The sequence below is a fragment of the Neolamprologus brichardi genome, chromosome 23 (genome assembly GCF_056152115.1).
Source record: "Neolamprologus brichardi isolate AB-2024 chromosome 23, ASM5615211v1, whole genome shotgun sequence".
NCBI classification, from domain to species: domain Eukaryota; kingdom Metazoa; phylum Chordata; class Actinopteri; order Cichliformes; family Cichlidae; genus Neolamprologus; species Neolamprologus brichardi.
This window is the reverse complement of record NC_142125.1, coordinates 18,429,998-18,449,547: the sequence shown is the minus strand read 5'-3', so window position 1 is coordinate 18,449,547 and position 19,550 is coordinate 18,429,998. Positions and strand designations below refer to the sequence as shown.

Genomic DNA, 19,550 nt, shown 5'->3' with positions numbered 1-19,550 from the left:
TTTTTAACAGTCTGTTAAATGGAGTTCATTTATAACTGGCCTGAAATAAAGATGTCAGTCTGGTCCCAGGTTATTTTACTGGTGTGTATTTTTGTGTACATATAAACATCCAGTCCTTATAAAATTATTTGTTTTTTGACATTTTATTCACATGATTCTCTAAAGAGTTAAAAGACCACGCAGTTTCCCGTAAACGCTCTGTTCTTGAAGTGGACTCTGGCCTTTCCTTTAAAAACAAGCAAAACAAGCAGAAGGTCAGACCTCTGAAAAATCAACAGTCTCCATGTTTGTTTGTTTGAGGTAAACAAGAATAGATTTCATCACTGACATTTTTACATAACATTGAGTTTATCCAGATCAAGTAATAAGATGGTTCTTTAAAACCATTGTGCCACAAATTTTACATTTTCTTGAGCAAAAACACAATTTTGTAAAACAACTTTTTTCCAAACTGTCACAGGAGATTCTTTCACCTTTTGAATTACTATTATAAATACAAGCTATATTTATCATTAAATGACATCAGGCTTCAACGTGTTCTTATAGTTTGCTTTTATTTGCTTCATGTTCAGTTTAAAAGCTTGTTTCTATCAGTGACTCATGAAGCATACATGGAACAAAACATTGAATTACAGAGATTATGAAATGCATTCTGTTTAAAAAAAATGTAATTATACTAAAAAAATGTATTCAATCAAATTTCAGAGGATGTATCCAGTATACATCTTTGATGGAAACAATCTCATGAGAAAGACTTACAGAAGAATCAGTGAACAAACCAGAACACAAAACATCTAAAGTGGAGATTAAGACCAAAATCAGAGCCCAGAGGAAATGATGGACTTGAATTGTTCAGAAATATAATGTCAGATGATTGCTCTGGAAAAATGAACATTAATACAAAATTAATGTTACATAAAATAAAATTAAAAATATAAAGGACCAAGAGTAGTACCCTGAGGAACCCCCAAATAATTACTGACTCTAATTCTGTTCGTCACAGGTAGGATTTGCAGCTCTTTGCAGCACTAGGATGAATAGGTTTCTCTGACTATTCATTAGTGATTACATGAGTGGTGCAAAGTCTGGCTGATCTCTGCTCAGTGGATGTTGACAGATGTTTTACAGATAAAGCCTTGTTATTTGGGCATGGCTCCTCTTCATTCTGCTGCCGGTCTTGTTTTTTTGGATCAGCATCTTCATACCATCACGGATCCATTCAATGTACTTGGACACCTGGGTGTAAACACCATACTTTCCCTTGCGTGCACAGCCTTCACCCCAGCTCACGACGCCAGTGACAAAGTAGGTGTCACGGTAACGTGTGACATGAGGCCCGCCACTGTCACCTTGGCAGGCATCCTTGGCTATTGTGTCATAACCAGCACAAAACATCCGCTGCGAGATACGTAAAGGAGTGGATTCGATGCAGGTTTGACGGTCCACATAAGGTACAGATAGGCGCTGCAAGATGCTGGATGGCTCCCGACCCTCGCCAAGACGTCCAAAACCGCTGACCATGCCATCCGGCTCCTGCATCAGGACCTGACAATAGAGGTAATTCATGCTCCTGTGTATGATTGTCATATAAACGTCACATAATCAAACAAATTTGGTAAACTCCTTTTTGGTTGTTTTTTCTTTTCTTTATGTTTCTTTCTTTTTTTCTTTTTTTTTTTTAAAATATGAACTAAAAATTAAGGCTGCATACACAAATGTTTTGCTTAATCTTTTTATAAGCTTCTCTGTTCAAGTATAAAATTTAGTTGTTTATCAATAGTCTGAAGTAATAGGAAAAAGTTTATTAAGCAAAATAAAACTTTTTGCTTTTACTAATTGCACCGTCACCTCAAAATTAGATTTTCCATTACATTTTGCATTATTGACATCAGGGGATCCTCAGAATTTTAGTGAGAAACAAAATAAAACTCAGGTGGCACCAGCAGCAGTATCTGCATCCTCTTTGGCCTCATATGAGAAATCTATTATTAATCTAGATGTGATGGATTCTCTAAAGCTCAATTCTCATGTGAACAGAGTGGTAAAATCCTGTTTTTCCAGTTCTAGCTGTGGTTAAAAATTAAGCCTCCTTTGTCCAAACATAACTTTGCTTTTATAACATCTTGTCTTAATTACCCAGGACTCGTTGCTCGATTTTTATCTGCTGCAAGCAACATTATGTCAGTCCAATTTTACCTTCAGGTCACGGACTTTCAGTTCATTCACAAATCCAAGTCTCTTAATGATTGCACCCCCATTTTATCTATATCAGCTGCTGCATCCATCTGTCCCACCTTGTTGTCTACGTCTCTATGCTCTCTTTTATGTTTGGTGTTACAACACTTTGGTCAGGCCTGTTATGTATAAATAAAAGTGATATGTAATGGTATAGTATGATATGATTTTAAAAATTCACCTTTTCAGCAAATTCTGGCTCAGGAATGCAGGCTGGCACAATGAACCTGCTGAACTTGATGGGTGTGGTTAATTTGATGAGTGCAATGTCATTGTGGTAGGTGTCTGCCTTGTACCCTCTGTGGGTGAGGATCGTGTCCACAATATGGTCAGCTTCAGTGCCCTCATTTACCAACCTGTCAAATTCACCTGAGTGCAGAGAAAAAGCAAAGATGTTCAGCGATGTTTTAATGAAAAATCATAGTAATTCAATTTTTTATAGCATACAAAGCGCTTTGAAAACAGAACACTGTTAATCACGTCCCGATTAAGGGACATGGCCTAAAACCTGTGCGTAACCAACAAAAAAGTTCTAAACTGCACTATTTCTACCAACTTAAAAAATGCACATAATAACCTCAGCATTGGTAATGTTGTATATTAAAAATTTTTAAATGATACCTATATACTGTACCATATCTCATACTTTGAAAAAAATACCCACATTAAAATCTGTTATAAAATTTATCATATTAAATATACAATTGAAAAATATGTCATACGGACCATAAAGTTAAGGTAAAAATCATAAATGAGATTTATTACTTCTTAATAGGCATAAAGACATTATTACCTTAATGGGATGAACTAGAATACGCAGGTTTACAATTGGTTCATCAAACCTACCGAGCCTCACGTTGAAGTAACGTGACTGGTTCATGCAGTGAGCAGCAGTCAGGATGATGTATTGATTGAGTATTGTTCCTCCACAAAACCCAATATTATCTTCATTCACAAGGAGAGCCTATGAGGACAAAAACAGCCACCCACCCCCCAAAAAACGAAAAAACATTTGAAATGACAATATAAAACCTGTGCAGAGGTCTAAGACATGTGAAAATGAAGTTTAATGCTATGAACTCTTAGGTGTCAGCTGAGTATTGATAATGCCTTCTAGATGTTTACCCTGAGGGAATCATGTGATCGCATTGAAGGTGATAGTATGGGTTAGGGTTACTTTTTACTGAAACAGAAACTGTATCTGGCGGGTAAGTTCTTAAATTATAATTTCAAAACGTTTTGTGAAAGTGTCTCTACCTGCCATGGGCATTGTCCTGGTGGACAGTCCTCCCCGTTGACAATACGAGTCATTGTCGCCATTTCAGACTGAATCATCTTTTCCAAATTAGGATAATGTGCCACGTTTTGGCTTTTGTTCTCAGACACTGAGGACATTGGACCAGCATCCTGGACATAAGGCTGTGTTGTTAAGTTGATGTTGCCGGTGCTGTTAAACTTAGTTATGTTCCCGTCTGTTGTGTTTTTCCTCTCATACCAGAAAACAGTCCGAACGGCTTTGCTGCTGATGGCACCACATTTGTACGTTTCTGAAAGAGTTTGTATGGTAATGAGAGGTTGAGTTTTGGGACCACAAGATTTCAACATTGTGGTTTCCAAAGTCTGATATGTGATCTAGGTGCTCTTTTACTGTTCTGCCATCTGAGTAAAAGACTATTCACATTCTTAAGCCTCTCTCACCGTTGGAGTGGCAGGATTTGTCATCTGATGCCAGGAAGTATCCATCAGCACAGGAGCAATGAATTCTTCTCTGCATCACTTTGCAGAAATGTTCACAACCACCATTTCTGTCTTCACAGAGCTGAGGAATAACTGCAAAGACACAGACACTGTTAAGATAGATGGTGGCACTGTTAAAAAAACAAAGTGGGTTTCTGAAAGAACTTTTACATCGTCACAGATGTGCATGGTTAACAATTTGGAATGGTTGAGATTATGCTTAACATCTGAACAATTGCCAAACTGCCAGTATCCTGGTTATATTCACATCTATCCCTTCATACAGAATGTTCATCCTTGAATACTCACATTCAAATCTACCCAAAGTCTGTGATCCTATGTAAGGGTAGGAACATAGAATGACCATGAAATCGAGAGTTTGGCTTTTATGGTCTTCACCAAAATAGAAAAGTATGGCATCCGCATCACTGTTGATGCTGCCCAAATCTGTGTCAGTTTCTCACTCCCCTCACTTGTGAACAAGTAGATGCTTGAAATCCTCCACTTAGGGCAGTAACTTATCCCTTACCCAGAGTGGGTGTTCCTCCCTTTTTCTGCACCTCCTTCCATCAGCCAGAACACAGAAAAGTTGTATGATGGATGGGTCCACAATAACAATGACCCAAAACATGCTGACAATGCAGAAAGTGGCCACAGGAACCCTGCGTCCATGAAACAGCTCATGTTGTAACAGAGTCTTTGGTTCCTTTTCTTCTACAGATTTAGATTTACTATTGTTTACCATCCTACCTCAAGAAAGGTCAGGCTATCCCAGGAAAACTAGCGAGAGGAGGCTCAGCCAGCCATGTTTTTGTCCCCACTGCTATCTATGCTGAAGTAATATAACCTCCAGAAAGGTTAGAAAACTCCTTCTGAAATGAGCAGTTTTCCCTTTTTGTGGCAATAGTTTTTTTCAGATAAGATACTGAAAATGGATGGGAGCTTTCAAACATTAGCAAAACTTGACCAAAATTTAACCATTACTAACCTTACAGTATACCTACAAGATTGTATTATTGACCAGAATAAGTTAATATGTTTTTCTGAAAGGCAGTAAGTGAGATTTGAAGTTCTTCACCAATTTCACAGTTGAAGCCCTTGTACCCTTCTTGGCAGTAGCAAGTGTAGCTGCCAATTCCATCTTTGCATTGGCCGCCATTAACACAGGGTGATGATATACACGCATCTCCATCTGTGGGACATGAACAGCAGATTGAATCAAGTGTTTGACTGTAGTGGTCAAAGTACAAGCATTTTAGCAGCTGTCCTCTTTCAGTCGGTAATTGTACATATATCCTAATGTCCTTTCAGGGTAGTATTTGTAAAGTTTCAGTATTTCTAAGATTTTTAATACAAAAACTTACCAATATACTTGGCCCAGAATTCATCCTGAAAAAACACAAAAGAAAATTAAATTGCTCAGAAGATCTAAACGCCAGATTTTCCATCACTAAATAATAGTTAATAATGGAAAATACCATAATTTAGACATATGATTCCTAATATTTACAATAATCTTTTCTAATATTTCCTAAAATTTTGTAATGTTTGTGTGCAAATTTAAATCAGTGTTTTGGTGTGAGGTATGTTAGGTTAATACAGTTTTTTCTTTGTCTTCAAATATCTCTCGCGCCTCTTCCCAGCTACAGCGCTCCTCCACACATTCTCTTTCCATGTTGCCTTGTTTCCACTCCTCAAAAACGCTGTTAGCTCGTCTCCTTCGATTCAGCACTTGATTGGCCACTTGGCTGTCTAAGAAGACTGAGAAAAAAAATGTAAAACATTAAATTAAACATCGGTATTTAATTTAATGATTTCGGTTTAGTGCATTTTGAAAAAGTCATGAAGCAACACTTGAAGTGCCAGAAACACTTCTTCTAATGTCCACTTGAGGCTGGCTCCTAAACTGAATGAGTCCCCATAGACACCCATGTTAAAATGTCCATCTTTACAGTTAAAATAACATATTTACAGTCTGATACAAATAACTGCTTTCTATAGGTTTGGTTCCCAAACTTTTTTTGCTGGGGCCCCGTTTGTTTTACAAGAAAAATGTTCGCGCCCCACCTCGCGCGCGCACACACACGCGTGCACAAACACATCCTCCAACCACACACACCCATATTTTGCTCCATTGCAGTTTATTTCACAGCTCAGACATTTAGTAAACAATTAAGCAAATACAAGTAATCTGCAATACATTGCAGGTAGTAATAAAATAAACTCTTTTACGCTATGTCCGCACCTGCACGGGCATTTTTGAAAACGCAGCTGTTTTGTCAACGGCGTTTCGAATCACCGAAAACTGAGATTTTTTGAGAGATCTGAGATCCTTTTTTGCATTTACTTGTGGACGAGGAATACAGAGTTCGTCACGCAACGTCAAAGGTATGTGCCTTTTTTCACGTCACGCTGTGCGCCACGTTATTGTTTACATGAGATGAATTGCAGAATGGCAGATAGAGACGAAATACTGTTAATCTGACTATCTGCAGGTTTTACACGCAGTTACTGTCCCTCCATTTACAAAGGCAGAGGCGTCACGATGTGATTATTTTACATGTAGTTGTTTTTTTTTTCCTGTGTAATAATATTCAACATTGCTATCAATACATTTTTCAAAAAATGGCTCTCTGTGCAAAATGGGTTTAAAAACATAAATAACTGTGGGATACTGTTTGTCTGTGATTTGAACCCAGGGAACAAATTGTGGCAGGATCAGCCTGATGTTATTTGTATCCCGCTGTAACTTTACTGTATAAAGAGCTAACATCTCCAAAATGTCAGAAGTAGTTAGTCATTACAACAAGTGTTTGTGAACTAAAAATCACAAATGTGGGATACTGTTTGTCCGTGATTTGGAGAGCCCAGCGCTGCTCCCAACAAAGGGAAAACCAATTCTGCAGGGGAGACCTACCTTGGCACTTGTGCAGGTGAAGGCAAAGGGCAGATATGCTTCACCATATTTTCTAGTCTTTGGCTTAGAATGAAGTTGGTTTGGAAACATATTCAGCGATGCTTCATCTCCTGCTTTGCGTTTCTGTAGGCGCCCGTGCTAGCAGTGTCCAAGCGTTTTGTCCCCCCCCCCCTTTCATCCCGCGTCCCCCCTGCCATGGCTCTGCCCCCCCCCCCCCCCCCCCCCCACACACACACACACACACTTTGGGAGGGTCTGACCAAACAGATAATATGACTTGCTGTGTCTTAATGGTTCTTATACCATTTCCATTGTCTATTTTCTACGGAGTATCTATAGCTGAAGCTATATAGCTATCTATCTAAATAGCTGAAACTCTGGAAACTCTGGAGCACAAAGGCATTCATAGGCATTCATGTATTGTTTCCCAGTAGAACACACCCAGAACACCTCACCCTCAGCTGACTCCTTCTGATGTGGAGGATTACCATCTGTACTTTGAGACCTGCCAAATGACTGAATTTCTTACCCTATCGCTAAGGCTGAGCACAGCCACTCTTTGGAGAAAACTAATTTCTGCAACTGTGATCTGTTGGCCATTACCCATAGATGAGGATGGGAAGTAGGCTGCTGGTAAATTGCTCAGCTCTCTCTCTCTCACTGATGGACCAGTGTGGTGCAGGGTCAATGTCTCCTCCCCTCACACGTGACACTCCAACCTTTCATTGCAGAGGACTATGGCTTCAGATGTGGAAGTGCTGATTCACATACCTGCTGCTTCACAATCAACTGAAAACCACCTGATGAAGCCAACATAGGCTGCAAAAAGCAGAGATGAGATTCTGAGACCAACAAAATGGAAGTTTACCGCCACCTGACTAAACCCACAAATTCTTTCCATTAAAACTACGAATAGAATCATTGACAAAGGGTTTGCCTGGCAGAGTCTTACATGCGACGGGAACGAGTTTAAGGAGGCATTTCGGACTAAACTGCTGCAATGGTTATGCAGGGAACTGCTTTGTACCTCCTGTTGACTAACACACATTCACCAGCTGGGCTCACGTCCTCATTTTAGGTTTGACAGCATTTTAGTAGATAAAGGTGAACTGCCTGGACGTGAATTGTGCTGTAGTTTGGGGAAGGCCTCGAAAGGGAAGGGCAGCAGCTCCTAGCAGATCCCATCTTTCAAACCATCTGTCTTCTCTGTCCAAAATGTGAACATTGGCATCCTCAAATGAGCGACCTTTGTCTTTTAGATGCAGATGGACCGCTAAGTGAAGGAAGCCATCTATGTCCACTGTGAAAGACCATCTTTGAACAGAGGTGGTGGTTTACGACACCAACTGTCTGCCATTTATAATCCAGTCTTGAGATCCCTTCCCAGACGCCTTAACGCCCACTCACATCCTGGGTCATCTGACCTCAGGAAATCACATCATAGGGTGGGGCCAGGTTTCCCAATGAGCTCACCTGAAATCTTGGCTGATTGTGACCCACACCCGTTTTCACACCTTGGCTCGTGTGATTAGGTACACTCAAAAAAAATGAAATTGGGTGGTTGTTAAATTTACAAAATTCAAACTTGTAATGTGAACAAAATAATTTCCTGTTTCTGTGGTGAACGTAATGAAATCATGTAGGATCTGCATGAAATCCAGCAACTTAATTTATTCTTGTTGAGATGACATGATACAATCTAGTAAGAGTGGTTAGTTGCCTGGATTCACAAAATTCACAAGATCACACAAGAGTTCAAACCACAGGAAAATCACTGGGGTTAGAAGAGAAAGATAACTATACATACACTACGTATATGCCTCAGCTATTTATTGTGGTTTTTAAAATTCTATATAAAGCCTTGTAATCATAGTTTCCCTATTTTTTTGAAGTCTAGATTGACAGCTCGTGGCACAGGGTTGTCTGTCTCTCTGTGATAGACTGGTGACCTGTCCAGTATTCTGACTCCCACCCTATCACATCTGGGATAGGTCCCAGCCTCACTGCAACCCTGGTAAAGATAAGAGGATGGATGGAGTGCAAGTTATTATAAATCCATTAAAATTTTATGTTAACCAGACTCTAGACTTTGTTGAACACTCCAAAAAAATAACTCTTTAAATGAACTTAAATGGAGTTCTATTACGAATAAGCATGTTTTGTTGCACTAACGTAATTTGGGTTGGATCAAATCAATTAAAATAAGTTGGACACAACTGTAGTAAAACAGTTGATTCATCATTAATTAATCACGTTAGTCCAATTCAAGTACATTAAGTTGGAATAACAGAATTGCATAATGCTAAAATAAAGCAATTTAATTACGTGGAAATTCTTTCCATGATTTTTTTTATGTTCATTCAAAGAGTTATTTTTTTGAGTGTAGAGGATCATTAGGAGGTCCATTGTCCCTCTTGGGGGACACTGCGAAAGGGCTTAAATCTGGGACTCTCCACCATTTGACTCTAGAACTGAAGAAGCTTCTTCAGGATGAGAGGTGAAACGTCTTCTAGCAACTTAAAGAAATCCAGACACTTTTCTTTCCAGGCTCCTTAGACCATAATACCAAAAAGTCAAAACTTTAAAAGTGAACTTCAATCCATCTATGTGATAGAAGCTATATTTATTTTTTATATACAGCTAGTCTTCAAAACCCTAAAGACCAGATAAACACATATCTTAAATGTGGTGTAAAGTAGCAGTAAAATGGTACAAATATGGTAATTCACCATACTAGCATAACAACAAACTAGCATAACAGCATAACAACTATCATAACAGCAGCTAAAATGCTTGTGCTGCAGCAAAATGTCCAGAAACCAATAAGTGATGTCATAGTGGCTACGTGCAGGTTCTGTATAGGCATCTTCTTACCCTTTCTTTTTTGTTTTTGCTTTATTTAGTATTTTCACAAATAAATCAGAAGTTTTTATATTGTTTTTTATACAATTATTGTTCAAAAGTCCATTTTCAATGATAAAGAAAATTCTGATGATTTAGTAGAGTATTTCCCATGTGGCATGCATGCTGCTGTCATGCTGACATCACACACAACACACCAAACACACGGGGTGGGGTCACGTGTCACCTGCCATCTGTCAATCACCCTCACCCACAACACCCCCTCTAAAAAACCCAATGCATTCAACATAGTGGTATTTCTTTCTCTCTCAGCTTAAACACCATATTCTTCCCCACTTCTATGATGTGTCATTGTTAAAAGCTAAACATACGGTTTTATAAACATACCATGAGCAGCAGCCAGATGAAAGAACAGGAGTCCCAGGGACAGACGTATACACCAGAACATGGTCCTAGATGTTTATGAGATCAGCCTGGAAAACCCTCTGTGTTGAGTGGAGTAATGGAGTCTGAATGTAGAGATAAGATAGCCGAGAGGAGGGGAGGTGTAGAGGGTAACGACCTTTATGGAGAGGGAGGGGGACAGAGTGTTTAAACCGACTGACTGGGCTAGTTGGGTTTTAACTGAGTCATCAAAACTTCAAGGGAGAACTGCAAGTCCCAGATAGCACTGCTGAAAGTAAAATCCTCCAATCATGGAGGTTGCCCCTCTGGCAACCACACCAAAGAATGTTTAGTATGTCTTCCAGCATGAAATTTATCATGACACAGCCAATCAGATTTTAAAGAGCGCCTGTTATGCTTATGCCCAATTTTGTATGTTTTTTTATGGGACTAGATAATACATAATGGATAACACAAAGCTATCATTATCCTCACTACATGTGCGCTTTCCTCTAATTGGCCAACTACTGGAAGCAAATGGATGGGCAGGAAGGAGTCATTGTCAGCTGCATAGTCTGTAGTAAGTGGAGCTGCTGTGCCTATAATAAATAAACATATAAGGAGCACCAAAGTTTCACATATGAGTACTTTATAATTTAATACTTTGGTTTGTGGCTTGATCTCCAAACTGTATGTCAACACATCCTTGGGCAAGATACTTAACCCCAGTTGACCCCAGATCCATCAGAGTCCATCCATCAGAGTGTGAATGCATGAATTTCAGTCCTTAGGCATAGAAAAAAGTAATTGTGTGAATGTAGCAGTAACAAAGTGCTTTGAGTACTCAAATTGAGCAAAAAAAAAAAAGTACCAGTCAAGTCAAGCACCGACATGGTTGAAAAAGACTTTGCTGTGAACAGGATCAGGCCAGGTCAAAGGTTTTAGTCTGGTGAACCTTAACCGTCTGTGAAGGTTCTCATTCATCCAGGTCATCATAGTCTAAGGAGCTTGGAAAGAAAAGTGTCTGGACTTCTTTAAGTTGCTTGAAGACATTTCACCTCTCATCCAGAAGAAGCTTCTCGGATGAGAGGTGAGATGTCTTCAAGCAACTTAAAGTCCAGACACTTTTCTTTCCAAGCTCCTTTGACTTGAACCTTAACCCTTGTTGTACTGACCTTCATGGATATATGAAATACAGAAACAGGCAATGGCATCATCAGAACAGCTGCTCGGGTGGTGCTGTCTACATCCAAAGGTCTTCCAAAATCCAGTATTAAAGAGTTGAAGCTTTTTTGACAACATAAAAGACTGGATGAGTGCATGTCATAGAGGACATAACAGGAGGTCTCATAAAGACCCAGCTTTAAGACTATATCCACATCTGTACACCAACACCAAAATGCTGTTTCTTTGGAGTAAGCCAAAAAAATTTGGAGTATTGTGTGGACTCCTGTCCCAATGGGTGAAGTGGTTGTTTATCTATTGCAAAATGAGACAGTCAAGCTGCACGTGCTGCTTTTCATGAAACACAGAAAGGAGAGAAGACAACAGAACCAACAGATTGTCAGAGATAAAAACAAGAAAAGCTGGTGAACTGTGAGCTGTCATGCTAATCATTATACTCTGGAAGTAAAGTAGTATCTGTTGCAGCTGTTGAGCACTGTTCCCCTACTATGTGTAGTTACATTTCTGGTAAGGCGCACATCAGAGCACAGTATAAGCAACTACGTGAGGTGTAAAACTATGTTGTAGATTTAACCAAGGATTATAAAACATAAGGGAATTCATAGGGAAGCAAGTTGTCAGCCACAAGGTAGCCATGCTGGTAAATCCTTTGTTCGGAAAGTCACAAAACTAGAAACCAATACCATAAACTCAACAGGAAAGTGCACACTGAGCTCAGAAATTAAGTGATCCACAGGCTCGTGTTCTTGTGTTCTTATAGACTTCCATACTGTCAGAACCTGAGGGGTTGTTTACTGCTGGTCATTAGAAAAAATGCAGGTTTATTTTATCGTAATCATCAACAGTCTGGATCATTAAAGTCCTTGCAGTCAACAGGGAATACTGAATAGTATGAAAGACCAAATTTTAATAAAAGGCACAAAATATCTTGTCTGTATTTGCATAACTCATCTGCCCAGTTCACTATGATTAAACTTTAATAAGCAATTGTCAGCAAGTAAGGTTGGTAGCTTAGTCTGGTTTTGAGTGTTTGAGAAGTTAAAGATATTTTCCAAAGGATGAGCTCAAAGCTGCATTATTGGCTTCTCTGGATATCTTTAATATCTAGCTCACATGTGAACCACATTTATAAACAAGGTTTGACTCTAATGGGAACTCAGAGGGCACAGTGTCTATGGTCAGAGCCTAGTAGAAAACCCATCAACAGATAAATCCAGTCACTGGCAGCAGTATGCAAGGAAATTAAGTTTTAGACATTAAATTATGAAAAACAAGACACTTATTGCACTTTTGTAAAAGTTTGTGCAGCTTCCTCACACACTCAGGCCTGAAGAATTTGTTTCACCTCACTTTTAGATGGGGTACAGTAAATGAGGGGATTTCTTTTAAAACTCTGACTCAGTGCGGAGGTTGTTGAATGGCAGCCAATCAGCTCAGCGCTCTTTGTGGGCCGAGTGTTGGATGTCCACAGTCCAAACTAACGTGTATTGACTCTGCAGCTTAGAAAAACAAATGTTCAGTTATTACTGGGATTAAAGGGCTTTTAAAACACAATACCATGATCATCTGGAATGCAGCTGGAGAAGGTGGACACACGATAACAGAAAGGCATGTTAAGAGTTTATATTACCCACAAAGATGAGCCTCAGAGTTCTTTGACAGTAACATTTATTCTGCTTCTCTCCATTTTTTAACATTTTCAAGAAAACCATATGGAATTACTTCACTTTTAACATTTCAGCCAAACAAACCAGACAAGACCAGAAGATCAATGAAAGCATTTTAGTGATAAAGTTTCAAATTTTTCAGAAAAGAAATAAACAACAAAGAAAAATAAATCTCCTAATTTCTTTTCTGTTCCACCATTACGAGAGAATGCGACGGTGACGATGGTGGATTTTTCATGGTCTTCTCCACCCACTCCACAAAATTGGCCATGTTGGTATACACCGCAAAATACCCAGCCCCACAACCACGTCCCCAGCCAACCACACCAGTCAGAAAGTGGGTGGAGCCAAACAGCGACACCAGCGGGCTGCCATCATCTCCACGGCAACTCTCCTGGCGTCCTTCGAGATATCCGGCGCACAGCATGTTTTCAGTGAGGTTGAACTTGGCTCTCAGGGAGCACATGGAGTTCTGGAGGATGGGGACTGGCATCATGCGGAGGACAGGGGAAACCGGGGCGCCTAGAGTCTTAACGTTGCCCCCTGTTGTCCTCTTGCCCCAGCCAGACACAGTGTGGTAACGTTGTAGCAACAGCTCCCGCGTTGCAAAATCTTTAGTGGGCAGGCAGATAGGGATGACGTGTTGGCTCAAGTTGACAGCATGGCTCAACTGTAGCAAGGCAATGTCACTGTCACCCGTCGCTGAGACGTAACTATCATGGGCAATTGCCAAAGAAACAGGTATCTCCTGTTCTGTGCCTTCTTCCACATCCAAATTATATTCCCCTGGTGACACAGAGCAGAGTTAGAGAAAGCCAAGTTTTACAAAATAACCAATAAATAAATTAATAAATAAATAAATCCTATAATTAAAAAAAATTATTAGGAAAAAAAAGATCAAAAAACAACTTTGCAAAAACTTTACACATTAAATTCTAAAAAAAAAAACCATACCAAATAATTTCCACAAAACTTAATGATGGGAAACACATTGTAAAAAATAAATGAGTGCAAACCCCTTTAGAAAATAATTTGTAGTGAAATTATGAACTAACGTATAAGATTTATTAGATCAAATCATTTTTAAATAATATACAAAGTACATACTGTATACAAAAGTACACAATATAAAACTCTAAAAACTACAAACAACTAAAAAAATATATATTTTTCAAGACAGTAACCAATATTTTCATCTCAATTCAACAAATTAATGAAAGTAAAAGCTAACTTTAAAAGAATAACATTTAGATGTTAAATTAACATATCAAAATACCCCATATGGAAAAGATATATATAAATCTTATAAAGTTTGTTTCTGTCTTGTGTGAAACTTGTATGAAAAGCATACAAGAGTAAAAACAGATATAAGATCCCTTGAAAAATTATATAAATCAAACTTGTATATTTTGGATACTTACTGAAACAATATATGAAAGTAAAGAGAAAGGGGCCAGTTTCATGAGTAAATCATATAAGCCTTATATGATTCACTATATGAAGCAAGCTAAAGCTGATGCAAGTCTTTGCATCAAGTTTTTCCTATTTCTTCCCCAATAGGGGCAAAATAGTTTTATAAGTATGTTTTGCAAAGTAGCACATTAACGCCATTGCAATATCAATTTTTACTTTTAGAAATAATGTCACAGGCAATTAAAGGCAACAGTGACAAATAACTTTAAAAGCCAATTAACTTATAACTTAAAACAAGTTAATGATATTTAAATTTTACATTTTATTAGAAACTGGTCTGATATGTTAGTGATGCAAATGAGTTTACCTGCTACCACAGTCAGGTTTTGGGGGTCATGGCCATGGATGCAATGTGCAGCAGTGATGACCCACTTTGGATGGATGAGAACACCTCCACAGTGAGCTTTTGCATTTAACTGAACCAGAACCTAATAAAAAAACAAAAACAAGGTTACATTAACTATAAGATAGAAACTATTTCCAGGATAAAAATCAAATCTGAGACTAAAAACAATATTTATTTTCATATATCATTTGTGTATTATTGTAATTTATTGCATTAATGAATCATTTAAACTATGTTATGCTTTTCTACCATACCCACTTGACTGTGGTTCCAAAATTTGGTTAGTCTCTACTGAACATGTAAAAATGTCCAGGTTTACAGCAGAAATAAACAGAGGAAATGTTTACAGCCTGTTACAAATAAATATTTTCTTCTCAAAAACTGTACAGGGTGTTTTTAAAGATAAGCGCCTACTGAAGTTGTATAAAGCTTAAATTTTGCATTAACATAGTCATCAAAAGTTCAAACTGTCCATTGTCAAGTTGACATTTCCACTTTAACAGAAGATGTTTGAATTGTTGACATATTTTGGCAATGTTACTGCTACGTAGAAGACAATCCCTCTAGGACAGGGGTAGGCAACTCCAGGCTTAGGGTCATTTCTAAGGGGAGATAACAACGCAGGACAGACTCTGTTGGCTGCTTCAGCAAATCATTGGTGAATATCTGGTGATAGCCCCTCTATCAGACACTGACATCAGTGGTTTCAACTTAGGGTCCAGTATTTGTGGTGCTGTATCAAAAAAGCTGGCTTTTTCTCAATGGAAATGCCTCGAGGGCCGGTGTCCTGCAGGTTTTAGATCGCACCCTGGGTTAACACACCTGAGTGATGATCACAATGATTAGTTCATTACCAGGCCTCTGGAGAACTTCGAGAAATGCTGAGGAGTCATTTAGCCCTTTAAATCAGCTGTGTTGGATCAAGGACACATCTAAAACGTCTAGGACACCGGCCCTCAAGGCCTGGAGTTGCCTACCCCTGCTCTAAAATGGTAAATGGTAAATGGCCTGTATTTGTATAGCGCTTTTACTAGTCCCGCCTAGGGACCCCAAAGCGCTTTTACATGTCCAGTCATCCACCCATTCACTCTCACATTCACACACTGGTGGAGGCAAGCTACAGTTGTAGCCACAGCTGCCCTGGGGCAGACTGACAGAAGCGAGGCTGCCATATCGCGCCATCGGCCCTTCTGGCCAACACCAGTAGGCGGTAGGTGAAGTGTCTTGCCCAAGGACACAACGACCGAGACTGTCCGAGCCGGGGCTCGAACCGGCAACCTTCCGATTACAAGGCGAACTCCCAACTCTTGAGCCACGATCGCCCTCTAGGACATGGGTGTCAAACTCCAGTCCTCGAGGGCCGATGTCCCAACTGTAACACATCTGAACACAATTAGTAGGTCATTAGCAAGACTCTGTAGGCTTGTTTGCATCAAGTAAACTCATGCAGCTCATGAGTGAATGGTGCAATGAAAACACCCATGATGAAACGATCAGTTTGATCACTCATATAAAGCAGTGTTTACCTGCCAAGGACAGTTTCCTTTGGGACAGTGGTAAGTCCCCACCATCCTTGGAGTAATCACTGCAGTCTGGTTTTGTCCTATTTCTGGTGGAGCCACCCGACCACATGGATACTCCACTGTAACACAAATGCAATCGCATAACTACTTAATCCTCCGAGATGTAAAGTAACTGATAATCAACTTAACGTCTTCCCCATGAAATTCAGAAGTAAAAGGATTTGATGGCTGCTCAATAAAGGATTTCACATCGTGATCAGGGTAAAAATAATGAAGTTAAAGCTCTTAATGGAGGTAGTCCTACAACATTTCTACCGTTGGGGACACACTGTCGTCCATCGTCTCCCAGCACATATCCATCAGCACAGTAACATCGACGTCTAGATCCTGAGCCATCACAGAACTGCTCACAGCGCCCGTTTAGGTAAAGGCACTTCAGAGTATCTTCAAAGACTGAGAAAATCAAAATCATTTGTTTAAAGCTTTAAAGTTTCTTTATTTAGAGATAAATACCAGGGAAATAAAAGTATATGGGTTTAAATTCAGCAATTTTCTGTAAATCTTCATATAAAATTAATTTTAACCAAATAATTTCTTACCTGTCTGACAGTATCGTCCTTCAAACCCATCGAGACACTGACATTTTTGGCTATTTCCCAGATTAATGCATGTCCCATTATTATGACATGGGTTGATTGGGCAGGGGTCACGACCTTGCAGAAGAGTTATAATGATAATGTCAGATTTATCAAAGTGATTAAATGAAAGCAAGAAAATTGGATTTACTTTTGTGGAAAGAAAAAATCACTGCACTGCGTTCACTGGCTTGGAGATGTGCTTGGGACCATTGTCTTGTTTCATGACCCTGTGAGACAGGTAGCTTCACACTCTACCCTTGAATACTTTGGGTTTCAAAGGAGTTCACGATCGACTCAATGACTCCAATGTGTCCAAATCATCACTCGTCCATCACAGGCTTGACATCTGATCTGTTTGTGCTGATATGTTGTTTTTGATTTTTAGCCAACCATCTCTACTTTGGTCTCGCCTGTCATATGTGCGTACGTAACACAAAAAAATTTAAAATCAAAATGTTACTTACCATCATATGACTGCCAGAACTGCATCTAAAGAAACAAATATTAAATAACATTCATATTTATTTATTTACTTTGATTGGTAAATTAGTGATAAACATTGTAGTGTATTAAACAACAGTTTGAGTTTTTTTAGGTTTCTGTAGCGTCTGTGCTCATTTTGACTAAGTATCATTTCCATTCTGAAAAAGAGTGTTGTATAAAGTTGGAGCAAAAGATTTGTTTAATATGCAACACATGCCAGAGGTCTAATTTAATAATCATCTTTAATCATCATTGACAGTTTGGTCAGTTAAACTGTAGAATTTTGTTGTCACTTATGTTTTCAAACTAAGGCAAAATTATAAGGCTGAATAATTTAGTTTCTAAAATTTTATGTTTTATAAATTCAAAATGATTTTAGCCTGTATCCTGTTAGCAGAAGGCCAGAAAATGACATGCTGATTAACATTATGGGATAATGGTTCACTTGACAGTCATATCTTATTAGAATTTATTTTGGGTTAATGCAACCACAAGGGACAGAACTGGGGGATAGAAAAGGGGAAAAAAGAAAAAAGCTGGGGAGAAAGTTAACAGAAGAAGACGGAAAGAAAAGAAAAGTATGACAGCCTAAGGAGGTCCACCACAGAGACTTTTTACTTCTATTTCTTCTTCTAGTTTTATTTCTTTTAAACATCAGTGTGTCTGACCGTCTGATCTTCATCCTCAAACACCTCCCGAGCCTCTTCATAGCTGCAGATCTCCTCAATGCATTCCCTCTCCAGATTTCCCTGTTTTATCTCCTCAAACATGCTATTTGCTCGTCGCCAGCGCTGCAGGACTGAGTTGGCCTCATGCTTCTCCACAAACACTGGAAAGGCGGGTTGCAAAGACTGAGGGTTTTTTTTTCCAATAAAATCATTTAAATGTACAAAAAGTGGAGTGTCATGTATGAACAATTACATACTTGCATATGTGAGAATATAAGTTTTATAGCACGAAATGTAAGAATTAATAATAAAGTATTCCATTTTTGAAAGAAATAATAATGAGCTAACACTGATCATTTAACCAGTAAAATTGAAAAAGCTTAACCTCAAATGAAAATAACTAAACCAGCAAAACAGTTCTGTTCTGTCAATCAGTTAAAGAAACATTAGACACATCTGCTTTGCATTTTTCTAAAAACAAAAAAATACACATAAAAATATATTACCTGCCAGTCTGTGACATTTCTTCAACCATACACAAAGTTCAGATTTTATCATAAGTCAAGCTTTTCATTTTAGGTTTCTCGATGGAATTAGAAGATGTGTAAAACTGCTCCCAATTGAGGTTATTTTTATTGTTATTTTCGCTAAAGTAACCAACCTGCAGCAGCAGCGGTGCCCCACAGCAGAGTCCAGATGATGCAGCAGCCCTTCAGCAGCATGTTGACCAGATTCAGAGTGTTTGCCAGAAAACAGGGGTTTTCAAGATGAGGGGGCAGGGAATATTTATATAGTCCACACCCACTGATCATGTGGTCTGCTTTCACGGTCGGTAAATAAAACCTAGGAGGATATCTCATTCCCTGTTTACAGTCATTCATGTTAAGGCTACAGTATTTATGAATCTCACACACTGACAATTTTAAAAATATAAATGTGGAGATAACTCAGAGTCAAAGAGTCTCAGTAATTGTGATATTCTGACATTTGAATATTCTTTTGGAATCCACCAAATTTAACACTGTGTTTTCTACACATTATTTATTTCAGGTCCCGTGTTCTGATTTCCGGTGTGCCTCCTACCAAACAAACCTCTTGAGCTGTCCCTGGTTTTCAGGAGTCATTTAACTCTTTCCCCCATAAAGAATATTTGCTTAAAGATGTGTTTTGATTCTTATGTATTGGCATGGTGTGGCGACTAGAATAGATTGCCACACTGTATAGGCAGAGATTACCTTCACTAACCTCTGACACACACCCAATCATTTTGTTCTGGAAGCAGGCCGGAAATATGATTGAAATTATTTATCAGAAAAAAGACAAACAATGGTTACCCTAGCAGGTGTCTGCAGGATGGGAAAGGGGAGGGTTAAAATCGTAAATAGCTCAACATGGCAATTCTAAGTGTTAATTGTCATTCTGTCTACAAAAT

At 38.8% G+C, this 19,550-nt stretch overlaps 2 protein-coding genes across 2 annotated transcripts; both read right to left on the bottom strand.

Moving 5' to 3' along the window:
* Positions 1–521: 521 nt before the first annotated feature.
* On the bottom strand, positions 522–10,294 carry f10 (coagulation factor X). The gene is made up of 9 exons (XM_035911831.2): positions 10,139–10,294; positions 5,573–5,733; positions 5,337–5,361; positions 5,051–5,164; positions 3,934–4,065; positions 3,493–3,782; positions 3,082–3,199; positions 2,417–2,604; positions 522–1,545 (listed from the first exon to the last, which is right to left on the bottom strand). The coding sequence occupies exons 1-9, from the start codon at positions 10,197–10,199 to the stop codon at positions 1,123–1,125; spliced, it is 1,512 nt and encodes a 503-aa protein (XP_035767724.2). The 5' UTR covers positions 10,200–10,294; the 3' UTR covers positions 522–1,122.
* Positions 10,295–12,977: 2,683 nt separating this feature from the next.
* Positions 12,978–18,930, bottom strand: f7i (coagulation factor VIIi). The gene is made up of 8 exons (XM_035911832.2): positions 18,780–18,930; positions 18,119–18,279; positions 17,432–17,456; positions 16,929–17,042; positions 16,645–16,782; positions 16,333–16,448; positions 14,768–14,888; positions 12,978–13,773 (listed from the first exon to the last, which is right to left on the bottom strand). The coding sequence occupies exons 1-8, from the start codon at positions 18,928–18,930 to the stop codon at positions 13,163–13,165; spliced, it is 1,437 nt and encodes a 478-aa protein (XP_035767725.2). The 3' UTR covers positions 12,978–13,162.
* Between the last annotated feature and the right edge of the window lie 620 nt (positions 18,931–19,550).